Source organism: Prionailurus bengalensis, chromosome B1 (genome assembly GCF_016509475.1).
Source record: "Prionailurus bengalensis isolate Pbe53 chromosome B1, Fcat_Pben_1.1_paternal_pri, whole genome shotgun sequence".
Taxonomy (NCBI): domain Eukaryota; kingdom Metazoa; phylum Chordata; class Mammalia; order Carnivora; family Felidae; genus Prionailurus; species Prionailurus bengalensis.
The window spans coordinates 102,400,104-102,418,273 of NC_057344.1; the positions used below are offsets into that span (position 1 = coordinate 102,400,104).

An 18,170-nucleotide genomic window follows, 5' to 3' on the forward strand; every position below is an offset into this window, starting at 1 on the left:
AATAAAAGAATTAGGCTCATTTTATATTTATTGATTTTAGTCTTGTTGCATTATTTTCTGTTTTCAGTAAAAGATTTTTAAATGTCTTTTATCGAAGATTTGTTTTGTTTTTATGTGTATAATTTGTTCATAATTAACAGTGATATTACTTTTTGATGATGCAAAGCAATAGTTTAATTCACATTAGTTGAAGTAATCAACAGAATGCTTGACTGAGTTCATACCAAGAAATATTTGTATGTGGTCTTGATTTAAATCCATCTTTCACAAAGAAAGCAAGATTAAGCATTTAAACTTTTTTTTTTAATTTTTTTTCAACGTTTATTTATTTTTGGGACAGAGAGAGACAGAGCATGAACGGGGAAGGGGCAGAGAGAGAGGGAGACACAGAATTGGAAACAGGCTCCAGGCTCTGAGCCATCAGCCCAGAGCCTGACGCGGGGCTCGAACTCACGGACCGCGAGATCGTGACCTGGCTGAAGTCGGAGGCTTAACCAACTGCGCCACCCAGGCGCCCCAGCATTTAAACTTTTAACATTATTCATTACTTCAGTATAAACCTATGGTCACATGTAAAGAAGGGTTTTAGCTTTGCTTGACAATCAGTGGCAGGGATGTTACAAAGAAATGTCTAAAGGCATAGTGTCTAAAGACAAGGGCTTTGGAAATACAATGTCCAGATCAGAATCCCAGCTGTGTCACTGACTATTTGGATGACTTTAAACAAGGTATTTAACCTACTTGACAGTTTACCTGTAAAAGAGCAACAATACAACCTAATCTACAGGGTTATTACAAGAAGGTAGTATAACATAGTATGTTAGTTCTCACATTTAAGTGTAAGTAAGTAATAGGGGCGCCTGAGTGGCTCAGTCGGTTCAGCATCCGACTTCAGTTCAGGTCATGATCTTGTGGTTCCTGAATTCAAGCCCCGTGTAGGGGTCTATGTGGACAAGCTCAGAGCCTGGAGCCTAGTTTGGATTCTGTGTCTCCCTCTCGCTCTCTGCTCTCCCTGGCTCATGCTCTGTCTCTCTCGCTCTCAAAAATAAAAAGTAAAAAAATAAAAAATTAAGTGTAAGTAGGTAATACTTGAAAACACATATCAAATATACAGATTCTTGAGCCTTAGATCCAGAAATTCAGCTTCAGTAAGAGAAAATGAATTTTTAATACAAACACATTATATGATTCCAGTGCTAATTAAAATCATGAAATGAGGTGTGCCTGGGTGGCTCAGTTGGTTAAGCATCTGACTTCAGCTTAGATCATGATCTCACAATTCATGAGTTTGAGCCTTGGGTTGGGCTCTATGCTAACAGCTCAGAGCCTGGAGCCTGCTTCGGATTCTGTGTCTCCTTCTCTCTCTGCCGCTCTCCCGCTCATGCTGTCTCTCAAAAATGAATAAATGTTTAAAAAAAAATTAAGTATTTAAAATCATGAAATGATACTTAGAAAAATATAGGTTCTGGAGACTGATTTTGAATGCTGGCTCCATTCAACTTACTATGTAACTTCAGTAAGTTATAGAACTTCTCCAGGTCTGTTTTCTCATCAGAAAAAAAAAAAAGTTTTTTTTTCTCCTTAAATTAGTATAGTCACACTCAATGATAACACACTCATCATTGTTCATAATTTAAAATTTTTTACCTAAAAAAGTTACAATAATTTTAAAAACTGTATTAAAATGTATTATTTTGCTTATATGTGCTTTTGGGAGGGACTTTGTTTTTATTATAGCATAGACAGAGGGAGATTTACTGTGAAGCTTAACTTCTGGGCCCCTTACACTTGCACTTCTAAATACAGCTGATCCTTGAACAACACAGGTTTAAACTGTATGTACAGTTTTTCTTTTTATGTACAGATTTATGTACAGATGTTCTTTTCTAATAAATACAGTATTTTCTATTACAATTTACTTTTTATTTTTTTTCATTTTTATTTAAATTCCAGTTAGTTGACACAGTGTAATATTAGTTTTAGGTATACAATTTAGTGATTCATCACTTACATATAATACCCGGTACTCATCACAAGTGCCCTGCTTATTAATATGAGGTTTTAAAAGAAATTAGAAATGCTAACCTTTCAGTGATCTTTCCACTTAGGCCATCCACAATCTCCAAAGAAATGTCCCCCTGTGCCCAATTCAGACTCAGGGATTTATATTCCAAGTTTGTTTGAAGTGGATATGCAGAAGGTACTAAACTAACATGAGGTCTGTTGACCAAGTAAAACATTGGAAGTTTTGAAGTCAATGCATCATCAACACGTTGCTTTATAGCAATTTCTAAACCTCTAGTATCGCTGCAATTCCCATTACCTAAAAAGTAAAAACAAAACACTCAGAAGAAGTTCAATATTAAAAGACTATACACCAAAAAAAAAAAATGGAAAAAGTCTAAAGTCTATCTTTAATCTTGCTACTTTTCCTTTCCTACTTCTGTCTTAGCACCTGTTTCCATATTCTTTACCAGAATTAGGACAAGGTATCAAGGTCATGATTTCTATTCAAAAAAGAATCTATAGAAAATACAGAAAGTAAAAAAAATTGAAATTCCAGTGAAGAGCCAGAACTGACCCAGAAAAAAAAGAAAACAGAAAACAAGCAAGCAACCAAAGAAAAAAATCCCAGTACTTTATACAGGTTTCTGCCAAAGACAATTGACTCGTCTTGATTTCTCAGATGACAGCATGAAACCAACACCTAATACATGAGATAAATGTGGCTGAGAAATAGTTGGTGAGAGTAAGTTACTTTTCTATATCTAAGGACCACAAATTACAATTATTCTAGTACTGTAATAGTTCAGTTTCACAACACAAAGTAATTTAAAGAATGGCCATTTCTGGTTAAGATTTTGACCAATATCAAAACTTTGGAGTTCTTGGTTAAAATAACTGTTGAAAGAGAGCTCAAAGAGATGCAATGTCATTAGTAAGGTATAAAATAATGGGCTGAAAACTTAAAACAGAAGTTAAACAAGTCATTCCTATTTAAAAATTAAGAATTCTAAAGTAGATCTCTTTTCTCCTTAGAGGGTCAGAGGTTCTCACAAGAGAAATTTTATAAACTACTAGATAATACTTCAGAAAAAAGTTGTTTCCGTATCACTGAAATTGTTGAGATGGATGGCTACTGGTCTTGCACTCATTATGACTACTTGGAATCTAGAAAATGATGTAAAGAGAGCATGAGTTGCTTTTGTTACCCTTTTTCTAAGCACTCCTTTGTGTGTGTGTGTGTGTGTGTGTGTGTTTCATTTTAATTCTGGTATAGTTAACATACAGTGTTAAATTAGTTACAGGTATTTAACATAGTGATTCAACAATTCTGTGTATTACTTGGCACTCATCAAGATGTGTACTCTTAAAATCCCCATCACCTATTTCACTCACACTCCCTCCAATGTACCTTCTCTATAGTTAGGAGTCTGTTTTCTGGTTTGTCTTTTTTTTTTTTCCTGCTTGTTTCTTAAATTCCACAAGAGTAAACTCATGATATTTGTCTTTCTAGGACTTATTTTGCTTAGCCTATACCCTCTAGATCTAACCCATGTTGCTGCAAATGGCAAGATTTCATTCTTTTTAATGACTGAATAATATTCCAAATGTATGTATACACCACATCTTCTTTATTCATCTACTGATAGACACTGAGCACTCCTTTGAATATTCCAAATTAAGAAATACTGACAAATGAAGTCTAGGATAAATATATGCTGGGCACACAAAAAAAGATGCTTGGACATAAAATACTGGTAAGAAGGAAGGTCTGTGGTCTGTGGAATAGTCACTGTATCTATAATGGACAGAAGACATGGATTCAAAAGAAAATGTTATATAGTACATACTGTGCTACAAACTAAATGTATCCCCACAAAATTAATATGTTGAACCTAATTCCCAATGTGATGGTAGTTGGAGGTGGGCCTTTGTGAGGTGCCCTCATAAAAGAGGCTTTCACCCCTGGTACAGTATTAGGACACAGTAAGAAAACAGTCAACCATGAATCAGGAGACAGGCCCTCAACAGACAGTGAATCTGTCAGCACCATGATCCTAGAATGTCTAGCTTCCAGAAGTGTGAGAAATATATGTTTAGGTGCTTAAGACACCCAATCTGTGGTGGGTAGCCACAAACAGAGTAGTAGCCCAAACAGAATAAGACATACTGTAATAAGATAAGGATACTATTTGTGCCCAAGGTACCAAGACATATTTAGGAAAAAACAAAAAAAAACAAAGAACCCAACAACACTGCAAGTCAAATTCCATGTAAGATTCCTTAAATACCAAATTGTTTCAACTAGATGTTTTAATAGGGTGGTATAAAAGCAATAATTTAATAGAAAAAATCAAAGATATTGATACTAGAAATTTTACTTTTCCCCCTTATATATGTATGCTTTAACTATTAACTAAATCTGAGGTGTGGTTTTGGTTCTATCTTGAAACTAAATCTTGTTCCTGGAAAAATACGGCTCTAAAATTATGTCATATAATAGGAAAAGTTTGATTTATTGAAAATCATCTAAAATAACAACATAAAACTCGAAAGGTAAGTCAAAAAATAAATCTAATCAAAGACTGAAGCAGACCTGAATTGACAGCTTTTTTTTTTTTAATTTTTATTTATTTTTTGAGGAGAGAGGGAAGATGGCGGCATAGGAGGACGCTGGGCTCACCACGCGTCCTGCTGATCACTTAGATTCCACCTACACCTGCCTAAATAACCCAGAAAACCGCCAGAAGACTAGCAGAATGGAGTCTCCGGAGCCAAGTGCAGACGAGAGGCCCAAGGAAGAGGGTAGGAAGGAGGGCGAGGCGGTGCACGCTCCACGGACTGGCGGGAGGGAGCCGGGGCGGAGGGGTGGCTCGCCGGCCAAACAGAGCCCCCGACTCTGGCTGGCAAAAGCGAAGGCCTGACGGACTGTGTTCCGACAGCAAGCGCGACTTAGCGTCTGGGAGGTCAGAAATTAACAGCTCTGCTCGAAAAGCGGGAAGGCTGGAGGACAAAGGGAGGGAGAGCTGCTGAGCCCCCCGGACGACAGAGCTCAGTTTGGTGGGGAACAAAGGCGCTTGCCAGCGCCATCTCCCCCGCCCATCCCCCAGCCAAAATCCCAAAGGGAACCAGTTCCTGCCAGGGAACTTCCTCTCTCCGCGCAAACACCCAACTCTGCGCTTCTGCGGAGCCAAACCTCCGGCAGCTGATCTGACTCCCTCCCGCTGCCACAGGGCCCCTCCTGAAGGGGATCACCTAAGGAGAAGCGATCTAAGCCTGCCCCTCCTGCCCCCGTGCACCTTGCCTACCCACCCCAGCTAATACGCCAGATCACCAGCATCACAAGCCTGGCAGTGTGCAAGTAGCCCAGACGGGCCACGTCACCCCACAGTGAATCCCGCCCCTAGGAGAGGGGAAGAGAAGGCACACACCAGTCTGACTGTGGCTCCAGCGGTGGGCTGTGGGCAGACATCAGGTCTGACTGCGGCCCCGCCCACCAACTCCAGTTATACACCACAGCACAGGGGAAGTGCCCTGCAGGTCCTCACCACGCCAGGGACTATCCAAAATGACCAAGCGGAAGAATTCCCCTCAGAAGAATCTCCAGGAAATAACAACAGCTAATGAACTGATCAAAAAGGATTTAAATAATATAACAGAAAGTGAATTTAGAATAATAGTCATAAAATTAATCGCTGGGCTTGAAAACAGTATAGAGGACAGCAGAGAATCTCTTGCTACAGAGATCAAGGGACTAAGGAACACTCACGAGGAGCTGAAAAGCGCTTTAAATGAAATGCAAAACAAAATGGAAACCACAACGGCTCGGATTGAAGAGGCAGAGTCTGAGAGAATAGGTGAACTAGAAGATAAAGTTATGGAAAAAGAGGAAGCTGAGAGAAAGAGAGATAAAAAAATCCAGGAGTATGAGGGGAAAATTAGAGAACTAAGTGATACACTAAAAAGAAATAATATACGCATAATTGGTATCCCAGAGGAGGAAGAGAGAGGGAAAGGTGCTGAAGGGGTACTTGAAGAAATTATAGCTGAGAACTTCCCTGAACTGGGGAAGGAAAAAGGCATTGAAATCCAAGAGGCACAGAGAACTCCCTTCAGACATAACTTGAATCGATCTTCTGCACGACATATCATAGTGAAACTGGCAAAATACAAGGATAAAGAGAAAATTCTGAAAGCAGCAAGGGGTAAACGTGCCCTCACATATAAAGGGAGACCTATAAGACTCGTGACTGATCTCTCTTTTGAAACTTGGCAGGCCAGAAAGAATTGGCACGAGGTTTTCAGGGTGCTAGACAGAAAAAATATGCAGCTGAGAATCCTTTATCCAGCAAGTCTGTCATTTAGAATAGAAGGAGAGATAAAGGTCTTCCCAAACAAACAAAAACTGAAGGAATTTGTCACCACTAAACCAGCCCTACAAGAAATCCTAAGGGGGACCCTGTGAGACAAAGTACCAGAGGCATCACTACAAGCATAAAACATACAGACATCACAATGACTCTAAACCCGTATCTTTCTATAATAACACTGAATGTAAATGGATTAAATGCGCCAACCAAAAGACATAGGGTATCAGAATGGATAAAAAACAAGACCCATCTATTTGCTGTCTACAAGAGACTCATTTTAGACCTGAGGACACCTTTAGATTGAGAGTGAGGGGATGGAGAACTATTTATCATGCGACTGGAAGCCAAAAGAAAGCTGGAGTAGCCATACTTATATCAGACAAACTAGACTTTAAATTAAAGGCTGTAACAAGAGATGAAGAAGGGCATTATATAATAATTACAGGGTCTATCCATCAGGAAGAGCTAACAATTATAAATGTCTATGTGCCAAATGCCGGAGCCCCCAAATATATAAAACAATTACTCATAAACATAAGCAACCTTATTGATAAGAATGTGGTCATTGCAGGGGACTTTAACACCCCACTTACAGAAATGGATAGATCATCTAGACACACGGTCAATAAAGAAACAAGGGCCCTGAATGAGATAGTGGATCAGATGGACTTGACAGACATATTTAGAACTCTGCATCCCAAAGCAACAGAATATACTTTCTTCTCGAGTGCACATGGAACATTCTCCAAGATAGATCATATACTGGGTCACAAAACAGCCCTTCATAAGTTTACAAGAATTGAAATTATACCATGCATACTTTCAGACCACAATGCTATGAAGCTTGAAATCAACCACAGGAAAAAGTCTGGAAAACCTCCAAAAGCATGGAGGTTAAAGAACACCCTACTAACGAATGAGTGGGTCAACCAGGCAATTAGAGAAGAAATTAAAAAATATATGGAAACAAACGAAAATGAAAATACAACAAACCAAATGCTTTGGGATGCAGCGAACGCAGTCCTGAGAGGAAAATACATTGCAATCCAGGCCTATCTCAAGAAACAAGAAAAATCCCAAATACAAAATCTAACAGCACACCTAAAGGAACTAGAAGCAGAACAGCAAAGGCAGCCTAAACCCAGCAGAAGAAGAGAAATAAAAAGATCAGAGCAGAAATAAACAATATAGAATCTAAAAAAACTGTAGAGCAGATCAACGAAACCAAGAGTTGGTTTTTTGAAAAAATAAACAAAATTGACAAACCTCTAGCCAGGCTTCTCAAAAAGAAAAGGGAGATGACCCAAATAGATAAAATCATGAATGAAAATGGAATTATTACAACCAATCCCTCAGAGATACAAACAATTATCAGGGAATACTATGAAAAATTATATGCCAACAAATTGGACAACCTGGAAGAAATGGACAAATTCCTAAACACCCACACTCTTCCAAAACTCAATCAGGAGGAAATAGAAAGCTTGAACAGACCCATAACCAGAAAAGAAATTGAATCGGTTATCAAAAATCTCCCAACAAATAAGAGTCCAGGACCAGATGGCTTCCCAGGGGAGTTCTACCAGACGTTTAAAGCAGAGATAATACCTATCCTTCTCAAGCTATTCCAAGAAATAGAAAGGGAAGGAAAACTTCCAGACTCATTCTATGAAGCCAGTATTACTTTGATTCCTAAACCAGACAGAGACCCAGTAAAAAAAGAGAACTACAGGCCAATATCCCTGATGAATACGGATGCAAAAATTCTCAATAAGATACTAGCAAATCGAATTCAACAGCATATAAAAAGAATTATTCACCATGATCAAGTGGGATTCATTCCTGGGATGCAGGGGTGGTTCAACATTCGCAAATCAATCAACGTGATACATCACATTAACAAAAAAAGAGAAGAACTATATGATCCTGTCAATCGATGCAGAAAAGGCCTTTGACAAAATCCAGCACCCTTTCTTAATAAAAACCCTTGAGAAAGTCGGGATAGAAGGAACATACTTAAAGATCATTAAAAGCCATTTATGAAAAGCCCACAGCTAACATCATCCTCAATGGGGAAAAACTGAGAGCTTTTTCCCTGAGGTCAGGAACACGACAGGGATGCCCACTCTCACCGCTGTTGTTTAACATAGTGCTGGAAGTTCTAGCATCAGCAATCAGACAACAAAAGGAAATCAAAAGCATCAAAATTGGCAAAGATGAAGTCAAGCTTTCACTTTTTGCAGATGACATGATATATACATGGAAAATCCGATAGACTCCACCAAAAGTCTGCTAGAACTGATACATGAATTCAGCAAAGTTGCAGGATACAAAATCAATGTACAGAAATCAGTTGCATTCTTATATACTAACAATGAAGCAACAGAAAGACAAATAAAGAAACTGATCCCATTCACAATTGCACCAAGAAGCATAAAATACCTAGGAATAAATCTAACCAAAGATGTAAAAGATCTGTATGCTGAAAACTATAGAAAGCTTATGAAGGTTATTGAAGAAGATATGAAGAAATGGAAAGACATTCCCTGCTCATGAATTGGAAGAATAAATATTGTCAAAATATCAATACTACCCAAAGCTATCCTACACATTCAATGCAATCCCAATCAAAATTGCACCAGCATTCTTCTCAAAACTAGAACAAGCAGTTCTAAAATTCATATGGAACCACAAAAGGCCCCAAATAGCCAAAGTAATTTTGAAGAAGACCAAAGCAGGAGGCATCACAATCCCAGACTTTAGCCTCTACTACAAAGCTGTCATCATCAAGACAGCATGGTATTGGCACCAAAACAGACACATAGACCAATGGAATAGAATAGAAACCCCAGAACTAGACCCACAAACGTATGGCCAACTCATCTTTGACAAAGCAGGAAAGAACATCCAATGGAAAAAAGACAGTCTCTTTAACAAATGGTGCTGGGAGAACTGGACAGCAACATGCAGAAGGTTGAAACTAGACCACTTTCTCACACCTTTCCCAAAAATAAACTCAAAATGGATAAAGGACCTGAATGTGAGACAGGAAACCATCCAAACCCTAGAGGACAAAGCAGGAAAAGACCTCTCTGACCTCAGCCGTAGCAATCTCTTACTTGACACATCCCCAAAGGCAAGGGAATTAAAAGCAAAAATGAATTACTGGGACCTTATGAAGATAAAAAGCTTCTGCACAGCAAAGGAAACAACCAACAAAACTAAAAGGCAACCAACGGAATGGGAAAAGATATTCGCAAATGACATATCGGACAAAGGGCTAGTATCCAAAATCTATAAAGAGCTCATCAAACTCCACACCCGAAAAACAAATAACCCAGTGAAGAAATGGGCAGAAAACATGAATAGACACTTCTATAGAAGACATCCGGATGGCCAACAGGCACATGAAAAGATGTTCAGCGTCGCTCCTTATCAGGGAAATACAAATCAAAACCACACTCAGATATCACCTCACGCCAGTCAGAGTGGCCAAAATGAACAAATCAGGAGACTATAGATGCTGGAGAGGATGTGGAGAAACGGGAACCCTCTTGCACTGTTGGTGGGAATGCAAACTGGTGCAGCCGCTCTGGAAAGCAGTGTGGAGGTTCCTCAGAAAATTAAAAATAGACCTACCCTATGACCCAGCAATAGCACTGCTAGGAATTTATCCAAGGGATACAGGAGTACTGATGCACAGGGGCACTTGTACCCCAATGTTTATAGCAGCACTCTCAACAATAGCCAAATTATGGAAAGAGCCTAAATGTCCATCAACTGATGAATGGATAAAGAAATTGTGGTTTATATACACAATGGAATACTACGTGGCAATGAGAAAAAATGAAATATGGCCTTTTGTAGCAACGTGGATGGAACTGGAGAGTGTGATGCTAAGTGAAATAAGCCATACAGAGAAAGACAGATACCATATTTGTCCACTCTTATGTGGATCCTGAGAAACTTAATAGAAACCCATGGGGGAGGGGAAGAAAAAAAAATAGAGGCTAGAGTGGGAGAGAGCCAAAGCACAAGAGACTCTTAAAAACTGAGAACAAGGGGCGCCTGGGTGGCTCAGTTGGTTAAGCGTCCGACTTCGGCTCAGGTCATGATCTCGCGGTATGTGAGTTCGAACCCCGCGTCGGGCTCTGTGCTGAGTGCTCAGAGCCTGGAGCCTGTTTCAGATTCTGTGTCTCCCTCTCTCTCTGACCCTCTTCCGTTCATGCTCTGTCTCTCTCTGTCTCAAAAATAAATAAATTAAAAAAAAAAAAAAAAACCTGAGAACAAACTGAGGGTTGATGGGGGGGTGGGAGAGAGGGAAGGGTAGGTGATGGGCATTGAAGAGGGCATCTTTTGGGATGAGCACTGGGTGTTGTATGGAAACCAATTTGACAATAAATTACATATATTAAAAAAAAAAAAAAGAAATGGTTCCTGAAGTAGCTAATAAAAACTGAAGCTGCATGAATAAGAATGAAGTATCTAAATCAAACATTAGAGAACTGTGCACTGCTCCTACCATATCTGGAACATTGTAATTAGTCTGAAGCATTACATTGTTACCACCACCACCCATATATCACAGAACATCTGGAGAAAACAAATCACGTTCCTGTGAAACACAAATGTGTGGCTAGAAGAAGACATAAGGCAAGAAGCATCCTGTGTGTGTATTCATAACAGTCACTCTGTATTTTACACAAAGGGCACCCCTGAGGGTAACACAATAGTACACAGCACCTAGCATTTAGTAGGTGGCTCAATAAATACCTGATGAAAAAGGAATATAAAAGATTAGATTACCAGAAAGCAATAATTATCAATTCTAGATGCACATTAGAATCACTAGGGATTGGAATATTAATACCAATGCTTAATACCCATATTATTTTAAAAGCTTCCCAGATGATCATCAAATGTAACAAGAGCAAAGAATTAAAAAAAAAATTATTTTTTAACTGTTCCAGGCAGAATACGTTTTAAGTAGAAAAATAAAAGCACTTTCAACAATAAAACATGCTGACTCAAACCATTTATTCATGAAACATTTACATTTGTGCTAGGGAACATAATCCAGACCAAGATGAGTGTGGCATACCATCTGCCTTCAAGACCATCAAGTTTAAGAGACATAGCAGTGAAATTCTAGTCACTGGCTATGCTCAGACAAAGCTGTCAGAGCTCAATTTAATAAAAAAAAGCACCAGCATGAGAAGTTATGACTAGGTTTGAGTCTTGGCTCTGCCAATAGGCAAACTGAATGATTTTGGGCAAGTCTTTTATTAACATTGTGAACCTCCAATCACTGATCTTTAAAAAAAAAAAAAAAAAAAAAAAGGAGTAACATAATCTCTAAGGTTATGAAATGTTTAAATCTATGTTTAAAACAGTTTCAGTAGGAGGGAATCAGCAATTAGTATTCTTTATAATCCAAATGTACAATTCAAATCAGCATATGAAAAGCACTCCTGGATGGGAATACCTCTGGACAAACACTCTTGAAATGTTTAGACAGATGACCTCACCTTAACAGAATACCAAATTTGCAAAATATATCTTAAAAACCTTGAAAATATAAATCCAGCTGTTTTTAAGTACCTAAGCAAAGTGAAATTTCTTCCATATTAGTCTGGATTGCTTTCTATTCAAATAATAGTAAATGTCTTTTTAAATGCAAGTCTAAGATTTTTTCCTAAAAAAGAAAAAGAATACTACCATAAAATGATAAATATCTGACAATATCTAGAACATAAAATTTGTTTCTGTAAACTTTTTAAAATGTTAAATAAGTCTTAAAATATAATACTCTCCATTGGTAACTGATCTAGTAAATTAGGTTTTTAAGAATCAAAATAAAGAACTGTAAAAACTTTCATGAGACTTATTAAAAGAGCATGGGATGAGGTCACTATTCTCAAAGAACTAGATTTAATTAAAGGGAAGTAAATTTCAATTCTAAATACGGAGAAATTTGTTTTTAAAACAATTGGAGCTATTCAATTAATAGAAGAGATTGGCTTTAAATACTATGCTCCACATTACTAGATGCTTTTAAACTAAGGTCAGATGATCCTCTATCAGGAATGACATAAAAAGAGTTTATTATTAAGTGAGCAGCTATACTAGACTACTAATACAGTTCAGTGAACTCAGGATTCTTTTAGCTCTCCAAATCACATTCTTTTAGTGTACGGACACTTTAAATGAGTATTTCTCAAAGAGCCATTCACATCATCTGTATAAGAATCACCCAATGGTGCTCTTTTAAAATGTATATTCCTCTGCCTCAAAACTTCCTACCTCCTCCACCAGACACAAAATAGAGATCATAAGAAGTCCAAAAATGTGCCTTTGTTACAAACTTATACACATTAAAATCATTTAGACTATACCAGACAGAACATCAGTTAGCTTTAGATGTGTCCCACAAAGATGCCAAGAAAAGAGAGCAGAAACAATTTTACAAAGTCTTATATAGTGTTTTATCGTTACCTGGTGTTCCCCATTGCTAGGTGCAAGATGAACTCAAAATGACAAGATTTAATTTTTAAGTTCCTATCCTAAACCACTAGCTAAATTCTTTTTTTTTTAAATTAAAAAATGTTTTTTATTGTTTATTTATTTTTGAGACAGAGAGAGAGCATGAGCGGGGGAGGGGTAGACAGAGAGAGGGAAACACAGAATCCAAAGCAGGTTCCAGGCTCTGAGCTGTCAGCACAGAGACCGACGTGGGGCTCAAACTCACAAGCTGTGAGATCATGACCTGAACCAAAGTCAGACGCCCAACAGACTGAGTCACCCAGGCGCCCCAACCACTAGCTAAATTCCAAGTAATTTTACAAGAACCTATATCCATCCTTTTGAGAAACTAAATATAGTATGGAGTTATGTCATATAAATGACATATTTTAAAATACCTTCTTCATCAGAGTCAAAGAAAGCTGTGATTCTAGAGAAAGCATAGATAATTCTTAGATACTTAATAGACATTCAAAAAGAAAAAGAGCCTTTCTTAAAGGAGATTGAGGAAAGTTTAAGTGTCTGAGAGAGTATCTGACCTGACTAAAAAGAAAATATTGCAAAGAACCTTGGTAACTAAAGTAAATCTAAGAAATGTATCATCTATATGAATATGTATTTGGAAAAAGTAGATTTAGAAGTAAGCACTTTTGAGGGTAAGAATAACAGGCACTGCCATATTTACCATGGGCAATATGATTTGGAGGGTAACTTAGTAATATTTTTCAAAACTGCTAATGCATACTTCTTTGCCTGCAATTCTACTTCCAGGAATTCATCTTAGTAATATACTTTTACATGCATAAATGATAAATATAAAAAGGTCATTCACTGTAGCATTTTGGCAGTGGCAAAAAAACCAAAAAAACAACAAAAAAAAAACACCCTACAAACAACCTAAAATTACCACAACCTAAAAATGGTTAAATAAATTACAATACATTTATACAAGGAAATATTACACAGTGAGCCACGAATAATGAGGAAATTCTTTACATACTCAACATGGAAAAACTTCCAAGATACATTATTAAATGAAAAAAGATGCAAACAATATGAGCTGTTATCATCTATTCACATAAAATACAAAACAGAAAAGAAAAGAAAAGAGAAGAAAAGGGAAAGAATGTATTCATCTATTTCTATAAGCATAAACTATCTTTGGAAAGAAAAACAAAAAATTAGTAACAATGAATGCCACAGAAGTAAATTGGGTGCCTGGGGCACTAGGATGGGAGGGAAGCTTTACTGAAAACCCTCCTGAATCTTTTGAATTATGAATCAAATAATGTATTTCCTATACAAAGAAAATAAGGTTAATATTAGAAAATTAAAAAGAAAGAAAATAAATAACCATTTTCCTTTTTACAATTTATTAAAGCCAAACAAAAATAGGAAGAAAATACAGAATCTTATATACACATGGAACTGAAAAAGTTTTACCTGTAAGAGAAATTTCTAAGAAATGGTATATTTAAACAAACAAAAAAAAAAAAAAACAAGAAAAAAATATAAGAAATAGTACCACTAAAAACAAAAATTTTACCCATGTGAGGATCTAAAGCTTGTACATGCAACTGTTATTAAAAATGGTAAGCAAAGAAGAACCAAGTAACAGTATAATTTAAAGTGTTTCACAAGGGAATTAAAGTTTTGCAATACCTAGGGCTTTATGAAAACTATAAAACTGAGCCCCAAAACTGTTTATTGAAATAATGCCTGAAACAACCATTCAAATATAAATACAGCATTCTGTAATACCTCCCACCACAGAAAGAAGTAAATTGCTAATTCATGTTATTTATCTTGTGCTCTAGCTACTTCCTACTCATTTGACCAATTTAAAGGATCCAGATCATAACCACATGCATGAAAAAGGTAGGAAAAAACCCAAAATGGGCACTTAATATTTTTTCTTATTTCGAGGATAACTAAAGACAAACTTTTAGATTTGAGAAGTTCAAGGAAACACCTTTTTCTAAAAGAAAAGGAAAAATAATTAAATATTGTGCAAACAAAAGTATAAGTTCAAGGTATAATGTATCTAAGGTATAATATATCTAAGTGGCTAATTTAAAATATTAATTTTTCTCCTCCTGATAAGAAAGCAGAAGTCATATTATACTAAGTATGATTACAAGCTACCATGAAATGAAAATCTCAACAAAACAGTGAATGTGTTTTTTACCTTAAATAAAGGCTCAAGAGTGCAAAAATCTGGTTTTACACTGATTAATATATTTACTTAGTAAAAGAGGTCAGGAGGTACTGAAATCCCACTCACCAACAAGTATACTGCTGATATAAACTGGCTGTATAAAGTGACTCAGCAATGCTCCCTGTACACCAAGCACTTCCCATCTTGTCAATTTGTCACTTGAAGACATACTGCTTACTCTATTAACAACATCTGCAGGACAGTAGATAGTCAGATAAATTTTGCCTTCAACAGCCACATGGAGACTCAGCTCTTCATTGGCTTCAAATGCAGATATAGAATGTGGATTAAGACGCCTAGAAAAAGAAAAGTTTTATCCCTTTAAAAAAAACAGTGGAATATTAGCCATAAAGAAGAACAAAATCTTGCCATTTGCAGCAACACAGATGGAGCTAGAGAGTATTATGCTAAGTGAAAGTCAGTCAGAAAAAGAAAAATACCAGGTGATCTCACTCAGACATGGAATTTAAGCTCAATTAGTGTTTTAACAAAACAAATGAGCAAAGGTGAGAAAAGGTGGGGGGGGCAAACAAAGAAACAGAATGTTAACTGTAGAGAATGATGGTTACCAGAGTGTAGGTGGATGGGGGGATGGAATAAATAGGTGATAGGGATTAAGAAGTGCACTTGTGATGAACACTGCATGCTGAATGGAAATTGTGAATCACTATACTGCACCCCAGAAACTAATATTACACTGGAATTTAAATTAAAACTTAAAAAAAATCTTTATGTACTTAAGAACTGGGGGTGGGGTGCCTGGGTGGCTCAGTCGGTTGAGCATCTGACTTTGGCTTGGGTCATAATCTTGTAGTCCATGAGTTCAAACCCCACATAGGGCTCTGTGCTGACACTTCAGAGCCTGGAGCCTGCTTCGGATTCTGTGTCTCCCTCTCTCTGCCCCTCCCCCACTAGTGCTCTATGTCTCTCTCTCTCTCTCTCTCTCTCTCAAAAATAAACATTAAAAAAATAAAAAAAATAATAAAAAAAGAACGGGGGGGCATCTGGGTGGCTCAGTCAGTTAAGCATCTGACTCTTGATTTTGGCTCAGGTCATGATCTCACAGTTTGTGAGTTCAAGCCCACATCGGGCTCTGTGCTGACATTGTGGAGCCTACTTGGGATTCTGTCTCTCTCTCTCTGCCCCTCCCCTGCTCGCACATGCATGCTCTCTCTCAAAATAATAAATTTTATTATTTAAAATAATAGAATTTTTTTCAGACATGTTTAACTTGCCAGTGTTCATTTAATTTCACGAACAGAAATAGATGCAAAACCAAAGCAAGGTAGGAATGGAGTAACATAGTTCTACAAGATTAATACCAAACATAAATTAACCATATTTAGATCTTCTGGCAAAGATAAATTCTTTTTACTATCTTTGTGTCCCTTAAAATCAAATGAATACCTAATTTTTGTTCCTACCACAGTTCCTAAGTTATTTTCTTTCTCTGTATGAATATTTTTTTAAACTACAAAGAGAATGAAAAAAAAAAATCCTGACAATTTGTATTCAAGATCTTTTCCAATAAAATGTGTTAAAAAAATGTAAAATAGTTTTTCTTGAATTTTCTCTCCAGGAATACTCCTTGCCCTTGTTTTCAAAGGTATAACTGTAAGAATTTTTAACAAAATATTAACCATTATTATCTCTATATGGTGAGACTTGAAGTGAATTTTGCTTTCTCCTTTGTGCGTGTCTGTACTGTTTAAATTTCTGATGCTACCCATTCATCAAGATAATGAAGTTTTGGCCACAGATCGACCAGAAAAGCAAACTGCATTTCTTGATTCTGTAATAACATGTGAAGAGTGCATAAATCCATGCTTCCCTACTGTTTATGAAGTCTTCAAACTTGAAAGGAAATTTTCAACAGCATAGGAAGAAAGTGGTAAGGTAGAGGAGATTAAGTGGAGGGGAGGGAGAAAGAATCTGTGGCCTCTAGCTAGCCACAAATAACACCTCAAGGCAGAGGGAGAACAAGGATAGATACGAAGTTACTTGTTCTATTGCTGTTATGTATTCAGAATGTATGACATAGACATCCTCACTGCTTTGAAAAATAACTTCCATAATACTTACAATTGTGACTTAATCTGGGCTGACCCTTTAGGCAACTGGTTCATATAGAGATAAATGTTGACATTCTGTTTGAGAGTGAGTAGATTAGAAGCTGCCTCTGTACAAAATACTGATTTTTCCATCATAGCAGGATTTTTGCTGTAGAAGAGCAGAAGTTGTCTATAAAAGTACCTAAAATAAAGGGGTTATAACTTTACCAAGTAATAGAATTTTTAAATTATATATCTTAAGTATCATATCTATATATGTGTTGTGAGCAGTGTCTCTCCCTATGTGTTGAAAGTTTTGATACCTGATAAGAGCTCCTAAAATAACTTTAGTCTTATTTAATGAAGAGTTAAACTGTATGAGAACTCCTCAGCTGGAGCCCAGTCTGCCATGTGATTTGCCTTAAAGCACCATTCCTTGACTACCACTCCACTCATTTCACATTTGAGTCTGCAACTGTCATGTCCTGCAAAATACACATTTCTCCACTGATTCCTCCTTTTCTCACAAGTTCTGTTCTCAGCCTCCTGCATGAGGTGTCAATATTCTGTCTTATTTCTATTTCCTCTTCCTGCCAAAACAGACAAACAACTGTGGTTCCTGTTTCTTAGCGGTTGTGAAGACAAAAACACAAGAGTACAGAACAGTACAATGAAAACCGTAAGTTATAGAAGTGAAACGATCTCCTGAAAAACTAATACTAATCAAATCAGGAGACAAATATTATTTTGCTTATTAAATAAAAAACATGATTTTAGTACTTCCTTCAGAAATAATGAAAAATTAAGCACCAGTATATAACAAGGCCAAGCATGGGAAGAAATACACATATCAGATAATTTTAAAGAGGTCAAATAACTCAATAAGCACCAATGGGGATTAGAGAACAATGAGTTACATTACCTTCACGGACTTCCCTAAAACTTATCTTTTAAGATTATAGGATTCTTTCCTTATAATTAGAGATACGTGCTTAAGTTTTTTAG

At 36.9% G+C, this 18,170-nt stretch overlaps 1 protein-coding gene across 4 annotated transcripts in view; it reads right to left on the reverse strand.

Annotated features, from left to right (window-relative positions):
• ADAD1 (adenosine deaminase domain containing 1) overlaps nt 1–18,170 on the reverse strand; it is a 120,859-nt gene that overhangs the window by 77,362 nt on the left and 25,327 nt on the right. For all 4 annotated transcript variants that reach the window (XM_043569066.1, XM_043569050.1, XM_043569057.1 and 1 more), the window contains exons 8-10: nt 17,197–17,367; nt 15,181–15,410; nt 2,086–2,323 (exon numbers count right to left, since the gene is read on the reverse strand). In XM_043569066.1, the coding sequence (XP_043425001.1) occupies nt 2,086–2,323; nt 15,181–15,410; nt 17,197–17,367 (639 nt within the window). The remainder of the gene's footprint in view (nt 1–2,085; nt 2,324–15,180; nt 15,411–17,196; nt 17,368–18,170) is intronic.